The sequence below is a fragment of the Hemibagrus wyckioides genome, linkage group LG10, assembly GCF_019097595.1.
Source record: "Hemibagrus wyckioides isolate EC202008001 linkage group LG10, SWU_Hwy_1.0, whole genome shotgun sequence".
In the NCBI taxonomy this organism is placed as follows: domain Eukaryota; kingdom Metazoa; phylum Chordata; class Actinopteri; order Siluriformes; family Bagridae; genus Hemibagrus; species Hemibagrus wyckioides.
The window spans coordinates 13,368,892-13,392,901 of NC_080719.1; the positions used below are offsets into that span (position 1 = coordinate 13,368,892).

General features: G+C 35.8%; 1 protein-coding gene across 2 annotated transcripts in view; it reads left to right on the forward strand.

The window, feature by feature from the left end:
• Positions 1-24,010, forward strand: part of impact (impact RWD domain protein) — a 45,580-nt gene that overhangs the window by 5,966 nt on the left and 15,604 nt on the right. Inside the window, exons 6-8 of one of the 2 annotated variants that reach the window (XM_058401077.1) lie at positions 15,875-16,006; positions 16,250-16,350; positions 22,263-22,336. In XM_058401077.1, the coding sequence (XP_058257060.1) occupies positions 15,875-16,006; positions 16,250-16,350; positions 22,263-22,336 (307 nt within the window). Of the gene's footprint in view, positions 1-15,871; positions 16,007-16,249; positions 16,351-22,262; positions 22,337-24,010 lie in introns of both variants that reach the window. The other variant, XM_058401076.1, reaches the window with a different exon arrangement.

Here is a 24,010-nt window from a genome sequence, read left to right on the forward strand (position 1 = left end):
ATAATTTCCTCATACAGACCATCCTTTTAGCATACTTCATACAGTTCGACTTTATAGTATGTAATTATGAAAAGGCAGCGATTTCATATTCAGTGTTACCCAAAAGATGTTGGGACTTTTTTTCTTCTCACCAGTCATATTAAGCTTGCTCATTCGACATCTAAATCTACGTCCAGATTTCTGTACACTTGCTTTGTGACTCTGTTTATTGATAATTTAATAAAAACATGTTCTTAAAAACATGTTTCGTGCCTAAGGGTGCCATTTAAGGAGCTACATTTGGATCTCAAGGTTTTCAGTTTTTAAACTAAGGAAATTAAGGTCATAGAGAGGAAATTGTTTGAATCCGGATGATGCTGCTAAAACTGGTGGCCAGGAGTCCAAGAGAGCAAAATTTTTCATGAGCTAAGGGTTGAAGAGATGGCATACTCTCTCATTTGTCAATCACAGGGACCTTAGCCAATTGGAGGAATCTGTTTGGAGGTATGCATGTGGAATAAAGGTAGATAATGCTTCCCTCTGTGTCTGTTATGCTGTGACACAGCATGAGCATGATTTTAAAGAACAATGCTATGTTGGACTATAACACAGAGTAGATAAGAAAATAAGAATATTTTGAATTCTTTTAATCTATAGGCAGCACAATCAGCGTAATGATGCATGGTTTTAATTAAATTTCACAAGTAGGAGAGCTTGAATGGATTTCTGTGGAGTTTTGTGTTTCATTAGCATGTGCAATTGAAAGGGAAAGTCACAACACGGGTGGAAAAAATGCAGCAGAATGGATGAGTCATAAGTCTCATGGGGCTGATGTGGTTTTAAACCATTAAAAGGGTAATATATCAAAAAATGGTTCAAAAAAAGCATTCAGCAGGAATTGGCCTCAAGGGTAGCTATTGTGTCTATCACTGTGGATTTTCTGCCAGCATGAGATGTCACATAGATATAACAAAAGAAGCTACAGGTGAATATTCTATTTTCGAAGCAATAGATATCATGCTAAATAATAATATTGCACACAGTCTAGTTACATTGATGGAAATCTGATGTTTCATCGAAATATGTACAAAATCTTATTTCATTAAATATGTAAAAATGTGCATATATTTCAAAACCAAAAATCTGCTCATTTTTATAATGAAAGATATACTTTACTGATCCCATGAGGGAAATTCTTGTGTGTTCTTTACAGAAAGGTTAAGATTTTAATCATTTATTTCTTAATTAAGAAAATGCAATATGCCGTTGTGATTTTTCATTATAAAGTCAAGCATAAATCCAATACTCATCAAAAGTTTGCTAACTTTCTCTGTAATATCCTTCTAAAAGCAGTGAAAATTAAGGTAAATTTCACTAATGCAGGTCATCTAGAAACCGAGATTTTTAGTACTGAATAAAAAAAAAGGATATAAAAAGAATGTGATTTTCATATATTTTCATGAATCCAGCCTCTGTGGCTTTTCAAAAAAAATCTCATGCTGCTTATACTGGGTCACAGGGCAGCGTATCACAGAAGGAGCAAAACATTATATGCCCTCTTCTAAATGCCTGAGCTCACAAACACCCGTGATTGGCTAGCATCATTGTGGGTGACTGGGGAGAGATTGTATGGCATTACTCCTACACTGAGAGCGCGGCCAATTTTGCTCTCTTGGCTCTCGGCATTATCTGGATTCAAACTCAAACCATTCAAACAATCTCTTGAACTAGGCCAAACGCTTTCCACTTGAACCACTCTGGGATATTTTTTTAATTATTAAAGGATAACATGCCATGCTATTTATCTATTCATAGTCATTTAATGCCATGGAATACCTCTGATGAATTTACGTTTTTTACATTTAATTTTATGCCATTATCTAAAGTGACTTACAAGTCTTCTTCATCCTGAAGATGTCACTGGAGAATCCTTCCTTAAGTATTAAATAAAAATCTCCTCACAAAAAACCTAGCAGAAAATCATATCAACCTTTACACACAATATTTAATCTGTTTCCACATCAGGGCAGTCACCATCCAGGAGCCTTTTCTGGAACTAAAAAAAAAATCTGCTGCATCAATCGGTCAGGTCAGCTTCCTGAGATGGATTGATAGCTGAGGCAGATGTAAGTGCAGGTTGTTTATTAAACTTGAACTATAGATTCAAAGCAAGAATGATATCATGAAAGCTTGATAAAAAAAGAGCCAACACAAAACATGACTTAAATGCTGGTGCTCAGTTTACGATAGCATAATTTAGGTGCACATGATCTCCCATGGTGCGAGACGTGGTGTGACACGAATGAGAATCGAGAATGTAACAGCCCTGTGGTATAAAAAAAAAAAAACAATATATTTTTTATGAAGACTACTGAAAGAGTTGCTATAAGCTATAGAAACAATCAGAATGAAATAATTTTACGCTTCAAGCCGATACAACAAAAAATATTTCCGTATTTTGGATAGTTATTACAGTGCAGCTGATATTGATTTCCTGCACATCTTCAGTTCAGATGCACCATGGTTTTTTCATAAAGCCCCAAGGCTTAATATTTCTTTTATCTTTGTTCTGGTCACCCATGGAGACTCCTGAATGCATGCTTCCACACATTATAATCAGTCAGATCTTTGATGCTTGTTAAGCACCTTTTTTGCAGCTGGCAGAAATGGCTTTTTATCTGCTAGCCCCCATGGTGAGTGACAAATAAACTCGATTACAGGCCAAGTTTTCACACTGCACTTTGTGATTATGATGATGAATGGATTCTGAACTATTTTTTGAACACTTCTTGTTGTTGGTAATATGAATTCATGCTTCTGCGTGGTTGGACCGCATCTAATATAAAAGGCAGCGGGCTGTGGCTGCACCATCTTATTTTTGAATACGGCTAAACGGCACAGCGGTGCACAAAAAGCTTCATTTTCATCACTACACTGAGGAACACTGATTGCCAGAATACATCTGCGGTGGAACCACTGGGTGAGGCGATATCTCTGATCTTACGGAAGCACTGGGCTTTCTGTAAATCACTGCTGTCATCCGTAAACACCCAGGTGATCACAGGTGACACTGATACTAATGAGAGGTGAAAATTACAGAGCAGGCTTTCACGCTTTTAGAGCTCAGACCCTGTTGTAAGAGCCTGAGCCCTCAAATATTAACGCTAGAATGCAAGCTTGTATTCGGCTGGTGTCACCCAGGAGAGAATTTTGTTTCTGGTTCCTTTTAAGGTGTCTTCTTCATGTTGTCTCAGGAAACTTTTCCTCACCTCTGTGTCTTCTGGATTTCTCATTATATCTAAATCTATACCCAGATTTCGATAAAGATATTTTGTGACCGTGTTTGTGATGAACACCTAAAATAAATAGCCTTTTCTGCACATTTTCTTAAGAAGAACATCATGGTTGAGACAGATGTCGCTGGATTATCTGAGGGCTTAACGTTTAAAGTGTATTTACGATTAAATTAAATAACAATTAGTATTTTCATGTTCAGTAATTCGTGTTTTAAATATCTAAATGTAATACACAGAGTGCTTAAGTACAAATAATCATTTTATGACTAAGCAGTATTACAACAAATGATTTCTAGTAAGCTTCAAATAAAAAGTTCTTTCTGTATTCCCAAAAGTTTACAACATTTAACAAATCTGCAGATCAGATCTATATTTCTACAGGTATCTAGAATATTTATGCAAATTGGAAACACACACTTGCCCCTTATTGAGTGATGTATCCATGAATAATATTCTGGGAAGGATGAGGAAATAAAATCACTTGTGATATGATATGCATGCATCATATGTAATTAAATTCAGCAGTGGGATGTGCTCATGCATTTTGGGTGGATGTCAGATTCTGACAGCAGTAGGAGTTGTGACGGTACAAATTTGTTATTTAATCATTTATCTACCATCGTGTACCATCTTAAAAAAGCCTTTTTTGACAGTTTCACTGAAAACTGATTTAAAAGAGCAATCTGGTAATAGGTGGAAACAAATTTTAATCTTACAAAGCCAGATCTACACTTCATTTTCTTCTCCTGTAATGCTTGATTGACTGTCACCTCCTGTCATATCCTTGAGCTCAGAGTGTAGCTAGATAGTAGCTTTCAAACAGAAATGGGGAAAAATGCATGATTCTGATGTAGGTTTCTCATCTTGTAGCTGATTACACAAACTAAAGTGACTTCTGGGGCAGATAAATATGAAGAAATCGTAATGATGACCTTTAATATAAAAGTATACAGTATGGCATAGTTACAGTGCATTTTACTGTACAGAACACTGTTATATGATGTACATAATCAAGTGTGCTGTACCTTTTCTCTCCACTTTATTAGGAACACCTGCACACTTATGCAGTTATCTAATTAGACGATCATGTGCCAGCATAAATGCATAAAATCATGCGAATACAAGAGCTTCAGTTCACCTCAAACATCAGAATGGAAGAAAATGATCTTTAACAATGACAAGGTTGTTGGTGCCTGAGGGGCTTCTTTGAGAGTTTCAGAAACTGCTGATCTGGGAATTTCACACACAACAGTCTCTAGAGTTTACAAAGAATAGTGCAAAAAAAAAAAAAACATTGAGTGAGCACCAGGTCTGGGGGTAGAAACACGTTGTTGCTGAGAGAGATCCGAGGAAATTGCCAGCTTGGTTCTATCTGCCAGGAAGCATATAGTAACTAATCATTTTATTTTATTAATAGTAATTATTAATATTTTACTCATAACTGTGGCAAACAGAAAAGCATCTCTGCATGCACAACGCAATCAAACTTTCAGGTGGATGAGCTCCAACAACAGAAGACCAGATTTCCACTCCTGTCAGCCAAGAGCAGGAACCTGAGGCTATCATGGGCACAGACTCACTCAGAATGGACTTTTAAAGATTATGCGGAAAAAAAAAAGACCTAATCCTGTTCCAGTCTTCTGCTGTCCAGTTTTGCAGAGATTTACTCAGGTCCCTGTTCTTGGCTGACAGGAGTGGAACCCAATGTGCTCTTCTGTTGTTGGAGCTCATGTATCTCAAAGTTTGATGTGAATGCTTTTTCGCTTACCAGTGTCTTCATTCTCCTCATCAAGGTGTTTTAGGCTGCAAACCCTTTGCTCACAGGATGTGTTCGTTTTGCATCATTTTGTGTAAACTGTTGTGTGTGACATTCCCAGATATGCATTTTCTGAAATACTCAATCTAGTCCTTTTGTTGCTATCATCTATGACATGATCAAAGCCACTAAGGTCATATTTTTTCTTAATTAACGTTAACTGGACCTCATGTGTTTTTATTTTTCACTACCCTGCTGCTATACTGATTGGATAAATGCATATGTATAGGTGTTCTTGATAAAGTGGACGGTGAGTGTTATGGTAACCATCCATGAGTAAGAATTGGAAACAAGTATTTCAGGGTAGTTCATGCAAAAAAACTACACCTCTGGGTTGCACAAGATTTTTTTTTATTTTACATTGATGTTACTGACATACCAATATAGTTGCTTTAAAATGACATCTTTATCTAGCATGAATGGTTTGAAGGTAATGATTTATGGAATTTATTTCTATAGCACTCATTTTTTACAAGGCCACATCCCCTTTTAAAAGCCTTTATATCTCAGAAACTAATGCAGATGCAAAGCTAAAATTTGCAAACTGTTTATTGAAAAATTAAATACATAAATGGCATTGCTACAAGTATGACCCTGGTGAGTTAAAGTGGATTTACTCATTTAACAAAATCCACTCTGAGTTTAAGCAAGCATGTTAGGACATGAAAGCAGCTAGGGGTTCCTGCAAGCATCAGATGTAAATGTGCAGAACGTCAACACTGGGTACACTGCCAAACTAATTAGTGGAGTTTATTCATATAAACTCCTCTGGGTCAGTTTCTGTAAGACATGGCTGACTCACCAAGTCAAACTGAATGTCCTCTGTGAGAAAAATGGGAATGTGATAGTGAAATTTTGCATGTGAGTCATTTTCATTCTGTCCTTTATTTAAATTAGTAGTGACTGCTGCATTTTAATCAGATTATTCAGGAAACCTGTCATCGTTTAGTGCACTGGAAGGCCTGTAAACTCATCCCCTAAAAACATCACAGCTTTAATTTGAATGTGATTAAACTTTATTCTCAGTATATTTATACACTGGTGATAATTCTGATGAAATAATCTGTATTCATTAAAGTGAACTCGGAGCAGAGTTTAAAAAAATTGGGAAAAAGTATAAAAAACAAATCTTATTGAAAAAAAAATCTTATAAACAGTATAAAATACACACTGTAAGGACAGAATTATTCTAGTTAAGGCAAGTTCGTTCAATCTGTAACATTATAAATCCCAGGCAATTTCATTAACATAGGTTTTAGATTAAAGACTAAGACTAAAAACATGCAGTATACCATGCATCAGATAGATTAGACAAGATAATCTGACATTAATGACTGATATTAAGCGATACTTAATTTACTTGGACAGATAGCACACAGGCCACACCTCCATGAACAGAACTGATAGACATGGAAGCCACGCCTTCTTTAGTTTTGTTGGCAGGTTCACAGGCCACGCCTCCTTCACTGTGACTGACAATCACAGAAGCCATACCTTCTTTAGCTTTACTTACAGGCACAGATGCCATAATGTTTGACATTGGAATAATGATTAACATGGGAATAATGATTGACGAAGACATTCAGGTTGGTTTAATAAAGTTAACCGGTTGTTACAGAGCAGACATCTTTGAACCTGGAATGCAAATGTTCTCTCCAGAGTTGACACTGAAGCTTGCTGCTTTTCCTTTGATTATTGTCCGGTTGTTTTGTGTTATTATTCTTCCATATGGCCTGCTATAAATTCCACTCATTTGATCCTTCATTAGCTAATCTAAGTCTCTGGCAACTGTTGCTATGAATCAGTCTGTCCAAGGGTTATAAAAAACCAGCCATAAACTCTCAAAGCTTTTTTCACTTTATTTCTCTTTTGCTATTTTAGAATTGTTTTTTTTATGCTGTTTGTAGGATGTTTTCCCTTAAAATAAAATATCTAGGTTTGTTTTTGCATTCTAACTATAGTTATTAACCTTTCTTGCATAAATTATTTAAAAAACATATCCAGTACATCACTTAAATTTTAAAGTAAATGGATAGGAATAGAAAAGGCATCAGAATTTCATGAGTAAAATGGTTACAAAAAATCTCTTGATAAAAAAACATTTATATCTAAAATATTGAATTTACCGTGAAAATATGAAAGTGTTTTTTGAGCAAAATATAACCGTATTCTTGACATCTGCTAAATGTATGTAGTTTAGAACTGTCGCATCATGCAACAATAACAACTGTGTAAAACTACAAATTAACAAATGCTGTACTGAGAACAGCTAATAGTCTAGAGAGCAGCAGAAATCAGGATAATGATTTAAGTTAATTTACAGCTCTGGTCTCAGATGATTTGAAGGCGATTGCTATCTTATATTTATTTTAAACTGAATGTAAATAAGCATGGACACTGTTCTAAGGAAAAGGCTAAAAGCCTTCTCCCTTGCAATGTACCCAGTTACAACTAGAAATATCCTCCTTACATTAATCAAACAGTGATTTGGATTGACACAAGTGATTTTGTGTTGGGGATTTTGTGTAATTGATCAGGGTTTGCAAGTCTCTAAGCCAGGATTACACCGTAAGCTACATAATGGAGTTGAACCTTACAAACAAACTGCATGTTTTTCTGACCTTGGGTCATTATTTTGTATTTTTATGTGCCAGATTATTATTATTATTTTGGTTAGTATGTGATTTGTATATAATAGCAGTGTATGAAAACCTAAATGAATGAAGAGTTCTGCCCTTTTCATTCGTATTTGTATATATTTTCCTTAGATTTTGGTGTTTTTGCTTATTCAATTGCTTGAAGCATCGGGTATGTTTAGAAATTATGCTGTAATCTCTCAGCTCTCTGAATAGCTCACACGTTTATATGTTTATTGCTGAAATCCATTTGCTTGGCTCTGTACCTGGTTTACACCTCACTGGGCCTAATGTTAAAGCTACAGTTTATAGGATTTTGTTTGTTGGTAAAAACATCATTAATGATTCATAAGAGGGGGAAAAACTGTATATCGTGATGATGTATGTTATATGCCAACTCAGATATTTCAGACATCAATTTTCCTGAATTTGAGACACAAAAGATCTTCTATACAGGGACAGGCAGGAGTTGCAGCCAATCAGGAGGGAGAAAATGGGAGAGTGAAAGCGTCTACTAAAAGAGAAAAAACAATTCAGGATTGACGAAGTTCTGTAGCTCAACATCATTTCAAATGGGTTACAATACAGTATTCAGCTGAGGGTAAATCTATTATCATTCACTAGCTTTCCACCAAAATAGCGAACAGAATATACCACAACAGAAAATGGGCTAAAACCTCAGGTCTGACTTTTTTTTTTTTTTCTCTTCATGTAGTGTAATATCAGACTCTTTCACTTTCTGACTCCTGTCTACACTCACGCTCTATTCTCTCTACTGATTGGTTGTGGATCCAGCCTGTTACTATCTAGTCTGCAGGGCTTGAAAAGTACTTTTTGCATTCGTATCTTTAGTTTGTAATTTGTACTGTGCTTAATAACTAATTTGGAAGATCTCTGCTTTACCCAAGTAGAATTAAAGTGGAATGTTTTCACTCTTGCTCATGTAAAATTAACAAGAGAAAAAAAATATATTTGTGTTACTCCTTACATATTGATTTTGATCTTCAAAGTAAAAAATCTCAAATGCCATGAGGATAGACATGAGGTTATTTCTTCATTAAAAGCGAGTTCACAGCAATATCAAACTGCTCAACCATGCTAATTTGTCTTTAAGCATCTAAAGAATCAAGTGGAAGTAAGTTAGCTTTAGATTTGGTGAAGTGTGCTAGCTAGATTTATTTTGTTTTTGATACCAAATTAGCATTCATTTCTACATTCATTCTGACATTTTTGAAATGTTAATTAATGAAAAATAAATGGCAGAATTGTTCAGTTCTGATCAGTTTAAAAAGATTTACTTTTACTCTTGAATACTTGTATATAACGTTTAAGCGATTGTCTCCATATTCAGTAACTTTAACTCCAGCAGATTTTCGCCTCCATGATTAGAATTGAGTAGGGATTCATTTTAACACGATACCAATACTGTTCTATCCACCGCTGGTAGTCTGCCATTGTTTTTGCCCGAGGTTGTCGTTTGAATTCTTTTGATATATCTGACCTGGCGTGTGACGTATGCTTACAAATTTCCTGCAAAATCCAACCCGACACTGCTGACACTGAAGTCGCTCTGAATTACTATTACAGGATTGTCAGGGTGAGTCACAGCAGCTCACAGATATTATAACTCTCTTTCTGCGCTCCAAGTCAATCAGATTTTTTGTTCATTTTTAGCCAAAAAAAAACATTTTTAACCTATAACTTAAACCTCCTGATAAAATCATGAAGATCTATTTTTAGTGAAGCCATTTGAAAGGTCATGAATATTCAAATAAGGCACTGTTATGAGTGACTGAGTTTGGGTTGGGGAATGGGAGATGGTCATAAATTACTGAACGATGAATATGACAACCCATCATTAACTATGATTAACTGCAGCAGCTTTGATTCTATCTACATTTCTATGATTTTAGTGTTAATGTTGAAGTGTTCTCTCAATGCTTGTTGTCTCAGCACTGCATGAATGGTGATGTTTTATATCTCATATCAAATTATTATTTATTTAATGCTACAGATATTTATAAATTACTTACATAAATTGTATTTGAAGACATTTGGTTTTGTCAGACCCTCAATCTTAACCCAGGTAATATTAAGGTCCGAAGAGATTATCTCCATATTGGATATACAGTATGGGTATCTAACAGTCCTGCAGGTTTTTGCTAAATTGTGGCATTGGTCTAATTAAAACCCAATCAAAACCCAATTTTGATTTATTAATTAATCTGGACTTTTAAATATGATTCAGTTTTGAATTAAGGGGTTACAATGCAACTATAAATTAAATAATAATAAATAAATTTTTCCATATAACTCTTGTAGTATAACCATGTTGTTTTTGAAATATCTTTTATTCAATAAAGAAAAATAATGTAATGCCATTACCAATGTTATTGAAAGTTTGATTAATAAATTGTATTTGAAGACATTTTACAAAAATAAAAAGTACTTGTCTGGATAGAAGCATCTCTTTTGATGATTTCCTTTCCTTTTTTGAAAATAGTATTCTTTCATCATCCATTGCATGCTCTGTTGCATGCTGTTTTAAGATCTTGCAGTCTGGATGAAATGATGACCAAGGATATGTGGTGAATGTGGGTGGTGCTGTAACAATTTAAGCAATTTTTTTGCCATTAGTGCAGTAGGTGTGAATGTAATCAATATTTTAATATGAAAATCCATTTTTATGGTACAAAGCAGCCATTGGTGTGAACAGAGGCAAAGCTGAAAAGGCCTGACATGCTTCAAGCTGCCCTTTTCTACTGACTAACACAGATCTAATCGGGATCGATGAAAGAAAGGCCTTGTCAAGCCTGGTTAATCTTTTTCTCTCAAAGGCTCTGTGATATGGGTGGCAAGTTCAAGATCAATGTGTATCCCTTTACCACTCTCTGCTTTCCTCCCACACCAGACAAAATCCTCAAGGTCTTTTTTTTTACACCAGATTATGATTTGGGTTTTGTTAAATAGTTTTGTATTAGCTCAGGACCAGCATAGACTTTTTAATAATTCATTAGCAAGTGAGTATAGTAGCACTCACTAAATTAAAAAGAAATAATAAAAAATACACAAATTAACCTGTTTTTTTGTTCTTCTTTTTTTTAAACAACCAAAACAAAAAGTATTGCTGCATTGGTAGTGCCTGGTATTTTTATTTTTTTATCCAATTTGTTTGACAAAGGCATAATGAAGTCTATAACAGCTAACTAAATTGAGCTAAACTGAGACTGATGCTAACTTGGCAAGGTGAGCCTGACAAATACTGTGGTGATGCTGTTGATGTTTGTGGAATGTCCACAAGACAAGTTAGTTGCACTTCAATTACAGCAGTCATATTAGCATATATTAATTCTGTTAGTTGGATTTTTTTATTAGTTATTTTTTCCCCTCTGTGTTGATGTTAATGAGACATTGTCATGTTACTCAAGAACCAGAAAGTGCTCTGTAATTGCTCATGTAGTGACACTGGAGACTCCTTCAATAAAAGTTCAACAAACATCACCTTCTCACGTCAGTGTGTCTTTCTTTGTTAAATAACAGCACATTTTTAATCAGTTTATTGGACTTATGGTAAATATTACTATAAAAGTCCCAGTGAATGAGTTAGTACCATAGACAAGATAAAGTATAAGATGAAGCTACACTAATGAAGGTTGATGAGGCTAACAGAGTGAGTTGAGTATACAAATGCTGTGGTGATAAAACAGCCAATGATGAAGACTTCAGTGCTATCAGAGCTAGTTGATCTAACAAAGGCTAAGGTGCTAGCTAAGCTTGAAAAGCCATCATGACCTACAGTGCTAAAGGCTGTAATAAATTAAGGTGGATGTTGTGCTGAATTTTTCACTTCATGTTGTTTCTTGGCATTTTGGACATAGCCAGGGTGCTTCTTGTTTTGACTTAATGTGTTATATTTTTAGCTTTTTTTTTCGCAGTATTATTTTAATTTCAGTTCTCCATGACCTAGGAAATTTACACATTATTTGTAATAACTCAGCCACTAAACATTCATGTAGTTGTCTATGGACTTTATTTTATTTATTTATTTCACTGCATGTAATTAGTGCCAAAGAGACAACCATGTGGGTATGTGATGGTCTTTTAATATGCAGATTTAATTTGTGTTACAGTACAAGTACAAAGTGGCAGTTAGATTGAAAGGAAGAAATACAACATTGAAAAGCATTGAGTTGCATCAGGCTGCTCTATTCATAAGACAAATTAATCCCATTAATCATTTTAAACCTCACAACTTTGAGTTTCGGCTGCCTTATATCACCACCTGAGATTATGTCCTGTGTCCAAGGTGTGAGAGCGAAGCATCTCTAGCCAGCCTATATTAAAATCAAATTAATGTGAAAATGATGTTACTGGGAAAGAGGTGTGAGGAGGAAGAGAGGTGTGAGAATGTTGCAGGAAAATCAGTGTTTATGTCCAGCTCATGCCTGGATTTTTTTTTCTTGGCTGGTTACCGCTATATTGTGACGACAAATAATGAAGTAGAAAGATGCACTACACGGCCCATAAAAATTCGGCTTATATTTAACACTATTTCAGATGAAAGTGGTTCTCTGCTGTGGTGCACTCAATAAAACCTAAGGTATAATATCCACACATGGGGTTGCAGATGACTTTGATTTTCAGCTGATTGTATATGACCTGAAGAAATAGCAGTACAGTCGTAGAATTTGGGGAAGCCGGTCATTTTCTTGTATGAAAATAGACATGATTGCAGTGGCATTATGATGCCAACTATGTTCCTTTATATATCCTGTACATCATAGTTGCTTGCTGCTTTTAGGAAAATTACTCATGGTAGTGAAACCATGGTTACCATTGTTTTTGAAGGTGTGGAAATAAAATGTTTCACAATTTTTTTTTTTTTTTAATTTTTTTTTTAAAACCATGCCATTGTTTTACCATGGTTACGAAGGTTTGGTTCAAGGATGTCCAAAGTCCCCAGGGTCAAATACGGCCTGCAGACAGATATTGACTGGCCTGTGGCATCTATATTGGAATGCATGATAGGTAGCTTACAGACCAACACCTTGCAGTTTTTCCCAAAAGATGATAGTGATGACAAAAAATGATGGAAAACGTAGAAAATATAAAATTAATGAATATGATTATAAAGATACAGTGAGTAACATAATTAAAAATCTTTTCTAGAAAGGGTCCTCGCAATTTGGTTAAAAAAGGGCTGTTGTCCTTTTTGTCCTGTTGTCCTAATGGCTGTCAAAAATGCTGACTACCTAGGCAGCCTAGTTTCCAACATAAACGCAAAATGTAGCATCTTCAACAGCATCCTGAACATTCTAACTATCGTTCCTTCCCATGATGTTTGGTGTTCAAGTAACAGTTTCTCAGCAGTGTTTTTGGTTCCTGTTTATGCTGTGTTACTCTAGATCATCGTTTTAATGATCCATTGAGTCAAGCTGCATGTGGCTTTTCCCCGATATCTAACCATCTTAATATTACCCTTAAGTATCTCTGTGTAACAGGAAGATCAGATTTGCTGAGCTGTCAGTGCTGTAGTACCTGATGTTTCTCCCTCTTATCCCTGCTAAAAAAAATGGTGTAATTATGGCAATGTCATGAAAAGTAGCACCTCACTTTCCATAAAGCAAACATTATACTAATTAGATCCTGCTATCAGTGGGCTGTTGTATGCTTCTCTTCCCAAGAGATCAAACGGATGGACTTGTAAGGTCATGAATTTTCAAATAAGGCACTGTGAGTAAGTTTGGGTTGGGGAATGGGAGATGGTCATAGGTTACTGAACTATGAATATGACAATACATCATTAACTGTGCTTAACTGCAGCAGTGGCTTTGATAATATTTACATTTCTATGATTTTATGATGTTAAAGTGTTCTCTCAATGCTTGTTGTCTCAGCACTGCATGAATGATGCTTTGTCATCTCATATTAAATTATTATTTAATTAATGCTACAGATAATTATAAATTAATTCACAGCCTCAGGATTTTATCATCTTAACCCAGGTAATATTAAGGTCAGAAGAGATTATCTCCATATTGGATATGCAGTATGTATATCTAACAGTCTTGCAGGTTTTTTGTTTTCCTGTGAGTGTTTTGCTCAATTGTGGCATTGGTCTAATTAAAACCCAATTAATTTTGACTTATGAATTAATAATAGGTTGAGCAGATTGATAAATATATTGCAAGGATGGAAATCTCTCAGGACTTATATGATTCAGTTTCGAATTAAGGGGTCACAATGCAACTCTAAATCAATTATTAATGAATCAATTTATCTGTATACGTCTTCTAGTATAACCATGTTTTTTTATATTAATTTTATTATATTATAGCATATTTTATTTAATCAAGAAAAATAATGTAATGACTGTGAGAACCAATGTTATTTAAAGTTTGATAAATAGATTACATTTGAAAGCATTTTACAAAAATAAAATGAATCCATGCCATTTGTTGTTGTTGCATATACAAACATTTACTTAAACATGTTTTGTGAACATCATATTAGGCTGTGAATATCATATCATATATTTCATCAGCATTTTGTTATACACTATGCAGTGAGCACATGCGGTGAAGTTTTTTTGTAAAATTTGTATAAAATTATAGCTGGATGAAAAAACATGCTAAAAATTGTAGATGTATGAGATTAAAGGATTCCTGTTTTGCATAAGAAGCCTACAATCTAACTAAAATCAGTGTCTGGAGGACATTGTGGGCAGATAAGTAAAAAGAGCTCAGAAGCCATACAGTTTATGATGAAAGCATTGCTTTTCTCAGATTGTCTTGTACTTTTTGAACAGAGTGCTTACAGGCCAGTTAATTATTATAAAATGTGAGCTCTGTAGCCTTTCGTGGTTATTTTCCATCACGTTTGGTGCTGTTGACATTTTGTAGTTAACGCACAAAGGTGCATGTAAGTGTGGCAATTCAGAATGATGCTCTTTGCATCTGAAGCACCCTGTGAGCCCGTCAGAGCTCTGACAGCATGTCTCACACCCGCCCTGTAAACATGCTTATCACAGAAACAGAAATTGGCCATAGCAAGTCTATAAGATTTCTTTTTTTCCAAATAACGATTTGAAAGCATCATTCCTTTTAAATCAAGAGAGCGTAAATACTTGACTGTGTGATTATCTCCGCTACTCAGTCATCAAAATAGTTTACGTTCTAGTTACTCAGTTGAAGCTGTTTTTCTCTTTCATGTCATCTCAGTGGAGCTGTTTATAAGGAATCGGTGTTTATGGGCTTGTAACTTAACCTCAACTGCTTTTTAAAATTAAGTTGCTCATTCAAGTGTGAATCGTAATAAAGGATAAGGAGGAGAGTCATACCAGTATTATGCTTTGATCGAGTTCTGAAAAGATCAAAAGCCCAGAATCTCTCAAATGAAAGAGCAGCAGAAATGGCAGCGCATTCATTTCAGTCAAAGTGCCGACATTTTATTTGGATAGACAATGATAAAACATTTGGTTTATCATATCTCCTTGCTGTTTGCTGTCCACCTTGTTTTGTCTGACTGGCAGCTTTTGTTGTTCTGAGGAATTCTTCCAAAGTTGGTTTTGCACTTTCTTCTAACAACATATAATGATATTAAGCCTATGTGGGAAAAAAAAATCTAATTATAGTCTAAATAGCAGTCTAATTATGGCCCAGTTATTTATAGAGAATGTAGATTCATGAGAGAATCGTGACTATAGGAATGTAATCACTGTATTTTTCTTTTATCTTTCTTATATCATGCACAGCTAATTTTACATCACAGTTTAAAATTTCAGTAGTCTGGTCTTTCAGTTGTATATTAAAAACATCTTTGTAAATTGCCATTCTGTTTTGGCTAAGGGTTAAAGTGAAGCTCGCTTTCCTACACAGGGTCAAGAGAGGCGTTTTGGGGCTGATTAGCATGGTCCTGGTGGAAGAACATTCAAATCAGTCCCCCAGTCTCAACAGGACCAGGGTCTTTGACCTTTTCTGCCTCTTTTCATTCTGTCTCGATTGCAAGCATTGATTGAAGTGCATCAAATACATGCTTAAAGAAAACTTGGAAGATAATTCTATGTTGAGTTTGGTGTTAACTAATGATAATGAGAGCATTGTTCTGGTGCATAGTGTGTCATTTACACCCTTTCTGTTTGTTAGCAGATGGACTGGAGCCACGGCATGCAAAAACGACAGAAGAACAGGATGACGATTTGGATGAGGGTGAAATTCCAGATTACAGCGTCCTGAGGCTCAGCACTGAGCAGGCGCATCTTTTCTCCGTCTCCTCCACAGGCACGTCATGTCCTCAAACCAGCATTTGCAGTTGCAGGTTTTTCTTTTCGAGTCTTGTCATGTCTAGTGTAATCTGATTAATATTTGCTTCCTACCACTTTGATGTAGTTCCAGAGGATTTACATGAAATTATCTTCCTTAGAGTGCTTAGGTTGTGATGGCACTGAGATCATCCTTACAAACTCCTGGCTTGTTATAGTCTGCACACTGAGGGAAAGTGTGTGTGTGTGTGTGTGTGTTTAGATTCAGATGAGGAGCTCCCAGTGATTAAACATGGCGAGGCAATCACAGACAGACGCAGCACATTTCAACCTCACTTAGCTCTCGTAGTGACATCTAAACAGGTACGGAACATTTACATTTACCTAATTAACAAAGGTTAGTTTATAATTTGTTAAACCATGTCTCAGGATTCACTCGATTAATTATTGTGTGATATAAATATAGCCACAGTAAAAAAATAAAAAAAAGGTTAACTAACCAGACCATGATGTGCACATGTTTATTATGTCTTTTTTTACCTAGAAAAATCCACACAACAAATGTTTAAGCTTTATTTTCAAAAATCCAATTATGTACATTGAATCATTTAAAATGTACACTATACCCACATGTTTCAGGTAAAAGATGCATAGACCTGCCAACCTTTTTTGCAACACATTTTGTGCAAGAGTTCTGCATTTTAACATTGGAGTATGTTGCTACCAGTTGGCACTCAGAAATATGCAAAATTTTAAGGGCAATCTTAGGTTATTCTTACTCTTGTACACCTGCCTCAGCCTGAGAGATGGGTAATGTGTTGAAGTGAGGAAAACATGAAGTTGTGGAGTACACATATTAAAGACCCAAGCTAGCTGCTGATGTAATTTTTCTTTCCTACAAGTAACTGATACTTGATTACATTTGTTACATACTTTTAATTGCTTTATTGTTTAATTAATTAAACACAATGTATTGTTATATTTTGGTCATTTTTCAGCAAACAAGCATTCACTATCCAACCAATTATCATGATTTTGATAAATAGTTGAAAACACCCCTTTTCCAGTCACTGTAGTCTAAGATTTAATGTTTTGACTGACAGGACTAGAATCCGATTAGGTTTTCTGCCTCAAGGTTTGACATGTTGTGTTATCCGAGATGCTTTTCTGCTCACCAGGGTTGTAATAGTGGTTGCTTGAGTTGCTACAGACTTTAATCAGCTCGAACCAGTCTGCCCATTCTCCTGTGACTTTTCTCATCAACCTTTCTCCCTCAACATTCTCTCTGTGGATGGAAATCTGCTTCAATTATGAGTCGCATTGGAAAAAAAGTGCCAAATGAATAAATGAAGAAAAGGAATGGAAATGTGCAGGCTCTCCACTGGGATTGAGAGTCACAGTATTCTTAGACTTTAAAGACTCACCAGTGGTGAAATCCCTGCTGACTGTTGCATGTTTTGTGGAAAACCAACCTCTAGTGTTTTTAAAGGAGTATTTCACACACCTTGCTCTCACAAACAAAAGAGCTCCATGCTTATTCCTTATGGATTTAGGTAAGGTGTCAAGCTGTTCAGGAATTCCTATCGATTTGCTCTCAGTGTACGGTTTTACAATTTATGTTTGGGGCACAAAAAACCTCTTGCCAGATTCTCCTGGATCTATCTGTCCAGCATCAGATAACTTATTCACACCTGCCCTGTGGATCACTGTTGTTGCACCGATATGGATCTGTGCTCAGGTTTCTGTTCATTCAGGCAGAGGAGGAGATGAATTCCTTACTCAAGAGAAATGTCGGTAATTCTGTCTTGGTTTGACAACTTGTTGACAGCTTGTTGAGAGAGAAATATATATTTACATGTAGCAAAAGAAAAGACCTCAGATGTGTGCTCTTATTCGGAGAGCTGTATTCTTTATACAACACCAGATGAATTATTGAACAAAACAAAAAGAGCTGCAAGTGAAATATCAGACATCAACTAAATTTTTTTGCTTACTGAATCTTTTTTGTTTTTATTTCTGATCTTTTGCTTCTTATTTATTCATTCATTCATTCATTCATTCAGAATTTTTCTTTTGTTTGTTTTTGGATTTCTAGTCGTTGGACGTTTATAGGATTTATAGGAAGTTATTAATATAACCATCTTTTTTTTAATTAAGCAGTTAGCTTCTCCTTGTTGTAGCAATGTGTACACCATACATTTTTGGAAATTGGTGCAAATATGATGCTACTGACTTACCACCTGCTCTTAATGAACTTTAGCTATTGTGCTGGAGAGGTTTGGACTGAGTACTTACTAACACAAATCACTAGTTTAGAATTCTACCTAGCTGCTTATGTAGTTAGCAAATTGATGATTATCCTGCCAGTTATGATGTGCTTTCATAGGCTTTTCCTTTTTTCTCATTTTTTGTTTTTGTACAACAAGAATACTTTTTGCATCTGAATGAGCTTTAATTGGCCAATAGAAAATTGGTCATGTTTATTGCATTAATATTGTTGTATAATATTTAGAATTGAGGATAGGATAGGATTTAGAATTGAGAATTGTAGCTAATAGCCTTTAAACGCTTGCAAGTAGCCATTGCTTGATATTCTGTCATCCCAACATGCAAATGAGCCACACACGGTAATAATGAGGCTCTCTAAGGATTACTATACTCATTACAAATTCCAGATTCTCTAGGTTAATGTTTGTACCATAGCTGTTTCTTATGGGTGAGCCACTTTGGTGTCCGTGGCTTCATGTTCTACTGGTGAGGAATAGATGCGTAATTGGTATTCACGGCACACGCTGGTTCATTGTACAGACAAGACTCAAGGGATATGAATGTTGGAGATGCAGACAATTATTAGTGCGTTTCTTGCCAGGCTGTCTCTGGACATTGCTTTGAGCTGTGCTTTTGCCACAGTGTAGGCGAACGACACCACAATAAGCCTAATGAGCCCTGTCTCACTATGCACACCCACTTCTCTTGGAGTTTAGAGACTTCTGGAGCTGCCAGTTGGTATCCACCTCACACCTAAGAGTTTTCACCCAAGCTTTTACCATCTGGATGCCAAGTTTGGTTCAGGTTCAACTGATCCGGAGCACAGATACGGAGTTGCCATTTCCTCAGCTACACCTATAATATAGGTCACTTTGTAGGTATTAGGGTTGGGGTCATAGTAATGATACCATATTTGTTTAGTGCACCAAATATCTGAATTTATATTATAATCTGAAGTGGGTGGGGGTTTTCTTTGTTCTTTTTCCCTTTATATGAACCCTACGTCTATGCCATCAGAGATACTGGAAAGACTGAAAAGATGTAGAAATGACAGCAGTGTCAACATGTTGTGTGAATTCTGGCTCTGACAGATCCACAGCTAGTGATGTGTAGCAGACTTGGTTTGAAATATGCTCACGACATATTTATTGTCGTTTGTACCTGCTCACAGTATTTTCTAATGATATTTAGCTTGTATTTCCCAAAACATAAACAAACTATAAATTATAAGTATATTCAACTCTACTGCTACAAAATATTGCTATGCTTTCTTTAATTCACTGCCTCTTTTGTTACAGCAAAATAACCTGGATTACCTCTGTTAAAAAGCAAACATTCAGTCTTCCAGCTCTAATCAAACTGCCTTAACATTCCACTTGCATTTCTTTTTTTCTTACTTACTATGCATTAAGCTTATTTTCAAAAAACAAAAAAGAATTTAGCAAGTAGTGCTCCTTTTTGAATGCATTTGACTGTTAATCACATAGAGAAAGTATATGCACTGGTCAGGCATAACATTATGAGCAGTGAGAGGTGAAGTGAATAACACTGATTATCTCCTCATTGTGGCACCTGTTAGTGGGTGGGATATATTAGGCAGCAAGTGAACATTTTGTCCCCAATGTTGATGTGTTAGAAGCCGGAAAAATGGCAAGTGTAAGGATTTAAACAAGTTTGACAAGGGCCAGATTGTGATTGCCAGATGACTGGATCAGAGCATCTCCGAAACTGCAGCTCTTGTGGGGTGTTCCCGGTCTGCAGTGGTCAGTATCTATCAAAAGTATCCTTTAAGTCCTGGCCCCACTTCACAACTTACTGGACTTAAAGCATCTGCTGCTAACATCTTGGCGTGAGATACCATAGCACACCTTCTGCGATCGAGTGGAGTCCAAGCCTTGATGGGTCAGGGCTGTTTTCGCAGCAAAAGGGGGACCAACACAATATTAGGCAGGTGCTGTTATGCCTGATTGGTGTATAGTAATGTAGTATGTTTAAAATTTGATTTACATTTACTCACAGTAACCTGCTAACTTGAAGATTTCTCCAAAGCTATTAAAATATCACACACACAAAATAGCAAAAAAAACAATTTCATATTAATCCACATTATTTGCTGAGTATCAACAGGAAACACTCACTTACACACATCTAAAGACAACAAACTCATAGATTTTCAAATATTAGAAGAGAAGCAAGGCTTTTAGGTGTAAAATAGGGGGGAATCATTATTCTGAATACACTATTCCAAATAAAGTTAACAGAGGCATCATAAATGATGATATCCCTCTCACTGGAGAAATTCTGAAAAGATTTGGAAATCCATCACAATAAATCATTCTATAAGCAAATGTAAACAGCCATCTTTCAATGACAAGAAACTAGTTGACATCTAATTCAGTTTAAGATAAATCACAGCTCTTACAAATACCAAACACAGACTTTTCAGACACAATCATCTGCATTCATTGCACAAATACCATGCCAGATACCTACTTCCACACCATCTGGTCATGCCTCACCACACAGTCTCTCAGGAAAACAGTCACTGACTGCATGTCACATTGTCTGAACTGTCACATCGCAGCATCTCCATCACTCTGTGACCTCTCAGTCATTTCACTCCAACTTTTCACAGCCACAGAATGTAAAGTCATTAGATGTTGTGTTAATCATTGCCAAGAAAAGTTTTGTTTTCAATTGGGGAAAAAATTGTAGAAAAAGCTTTGTACACAGTCTTGCCAACTAGATGACACCACTGGTCACTTTTTTGATCCTAGTGACCAATTATTAATTGCCACTGTTGGCAACGACCAATCACTAATCATGATTGCTCTCTCAACCACCAATTACTGACCACCACTGTTCCCATAAACCAACCAGTAATCACCATAGTTCCCAACAGTCAATCACTGAGCACCACTCTTCTCACTGACCAATCACTAGTCACCACTGGTCACCTCACCTTTATGAAAACGATAAATATATTTCAGCAACCTTTTATTAACATCTTTTTTAAAGCATGCCTTGGGTATCTTCCTACAAAGGCTATGTTATGTAAAGAGCCATTCTGCTTAAAGAAGTCTAATCCCTTGCTAATTAAGTGTGATTTCCACACAGAGTTAATGTCATTTCTTTAAGTTGTTGAATAGCTATGAACCTTAGTGACACAGACATTCATTTGTAATCAGATTGTCAAAATGTCTGTGGTGATCCTGTGCCACAGTCAGAATGAAATCTTTAAATGTAATATAGTCTAGAATCTCAAAATGTCACCATATGATAGAAGAATGTCACCATATGAGAAGACCATACAGATCCATGTGAGGAGAGCTTTCCCAGTTGTGTACCTGAGACTCTACAACTATCATAAACCCATTTTTACATTTATTGTTGTCTGTCTGATGTTTAGCTGTGGTCAGGTTGGGAGTTAGGAGACTAGCTGAATTGTTTCTTTGCCATCACTGTCTCTCTTCTTGATGTTGTGTGTGATGCACTCCACCACATACACTGCACCTGCCATGGAGCCTTGAATTAAACTCAGGAGGGTGATGAATATTAAGGTGCAGGGTTGGATGTCCCTGTCTTAATTAAAAATTTGCAGAGTGCACTTGTGGAAAAATACAAGGGTTTTTTGGGTGTTGGCCTTGGGAAGGCTTCTGACTGGTCCCCAGGAATCACTTATTTATTAATTTATTTATTTTTGGGAAAAACTAGAAGAACCTAAAGGTTAAGTTTATTTTAGGTGTAGAACAGCATTAATTAAATGCATTAATATTTATCAAGTAGAAGGTCTGCTCAAGATTAGTAAGGATAGTACAATGAACATGTGTGTGCTTGCACAGAGTCATTGCCAAAAAGGTGCTGTTACAGATCATTTCAAAGTGTTTAATTCACAACCACACAGAACATGATCTTTAAACCTTCTTTTGGTTTATATGAATAAAGTCGACACATTTGAGAAATACCTCTGATTTATTGGACATGTTTTTCTGATGGATTTGTTGCAGGTCCAGAGGGTGCTAGACAAACTGTATGAAAACAAGAAAATTGCAAGTGCCACCCACAATATATACGCATACAGGTATGTGTCTGCCTGGATAAATCGTGGAGGCGAGAATGTGTAGGTGTGCAAAGTGTGTGTTTTATCACATATCTATCTTTTCTTCAATTCAAACTCGTCTGGATTTTACAAACAGCAATCACTGTGACTTTGACTGTTAAAATTTCCATAGTTTTAGTTTGTCTTTTCAAATCAGGTGCCCTTTCACTTTCTATAAAATAAACTATTTACACACCATTTTTTCTACTATTATTGTAGGAAGAGGCTGTAGTTCCTTCTATTGAAATTTTCAAAGAATTCAGTTTACACTCTGTGCCATTTTGTGACTATTTATTAGCTTAACAGTATATTTTAATGTACATTATTATGTACTCATGTACACTCTTTAATATCTGAAGCTAGGATCTTGGCTATGTGTGTATGTGTCTGTGTGTGTGAGACCGAGAGAGAATATCTTATTGGGGCAGTCTGTGAGTATAAACCTAATGATATACTATAGATGAGAGGAGGCTTGTCATCTGGAAGAGATTAACCTACAGGTGATATTGACATAGCAAAGGTTTGTAATGCTCAGATAATATTGTGCTGAATAGCTGATGGAGACAAACCGCTGTCCTCGACCCATTTCATTTGGAAAGCACAGACAATACATCTCTGAAACTCAAGGGAAAAATCCACTGCCTTGATTTGCAGAGCCAAAGACAGTTGTATGACCTTGATGCCAGCATTAGTTAACACTGACTTCACGATTAATAAACCATCAAAAATGTTAACAAAGTGATCAATGGTTGTATTCTAGTCTGAACAGAGCGAGTCTTTAACACCTGCATTATTTAGTTTCATTCCATCCTTCAGTAACAGCAGATCCACAATGACCAGTATGAACTAAATGCATAATTCATGTGTTTATGCTGGTTAATTGGCAAAATTCATTAGTGAGGCTGAACAGTGACGGGCAGTAAACACTGGCCTTATTATCAACACTAAGTTAATTTATTCTAATTTATGTATATATAGAACTCAGCTAAAGTTTTCTTTCTAATCTTAAAAAAGGGTCATGCAGTTTTATGCAGTAATAAATACATGGCTGTGGAACTACAAACAGAATATTATACAGATAATTAAATTATCATTTAATTCTGAAGTATTCTCATTCTGTATTATTTTTTTAATAATCACTGCACAGCAAAGTTCTAATTACAGTTTGTTTATTGGGAAAGTAAAACATTCCTAGTAATGCAGAAGGTCAGGCCAGGGATATCAACATTGGATTAAAAGTTTATTTCATTTATATTTAAAAGATTTCAAATGCGTTCAGACTGTAATTACCTTGTATTGTGCCGCATACAAGTTTATGAGCATGTGTTTGTAATGCATACACCATTCAAGGTGTAAATTTTCATTGTCTTAAAATAGGATTATAATTTTGCCAGACATTTAATGTTAAAAATCTCCCATTATAGGTATATACAAATGGATGATGCATGGTCTTAAAGGAAAAATGCACACAGCATCTTATTAAAGTTTTATTGGAGCATAGCAAACATCCAGAACAGCTTCAGTGTGCCTCGGCATGAAATCTCTCGAACTGTGAACAATAAACTGTTCTTCCAGAAATGTTCTCTCAGTTGGTATTAGGGCCATGCTATATCATCCAGGATATACTTGTACAGTTCCTCCTGATGATAAGAATTT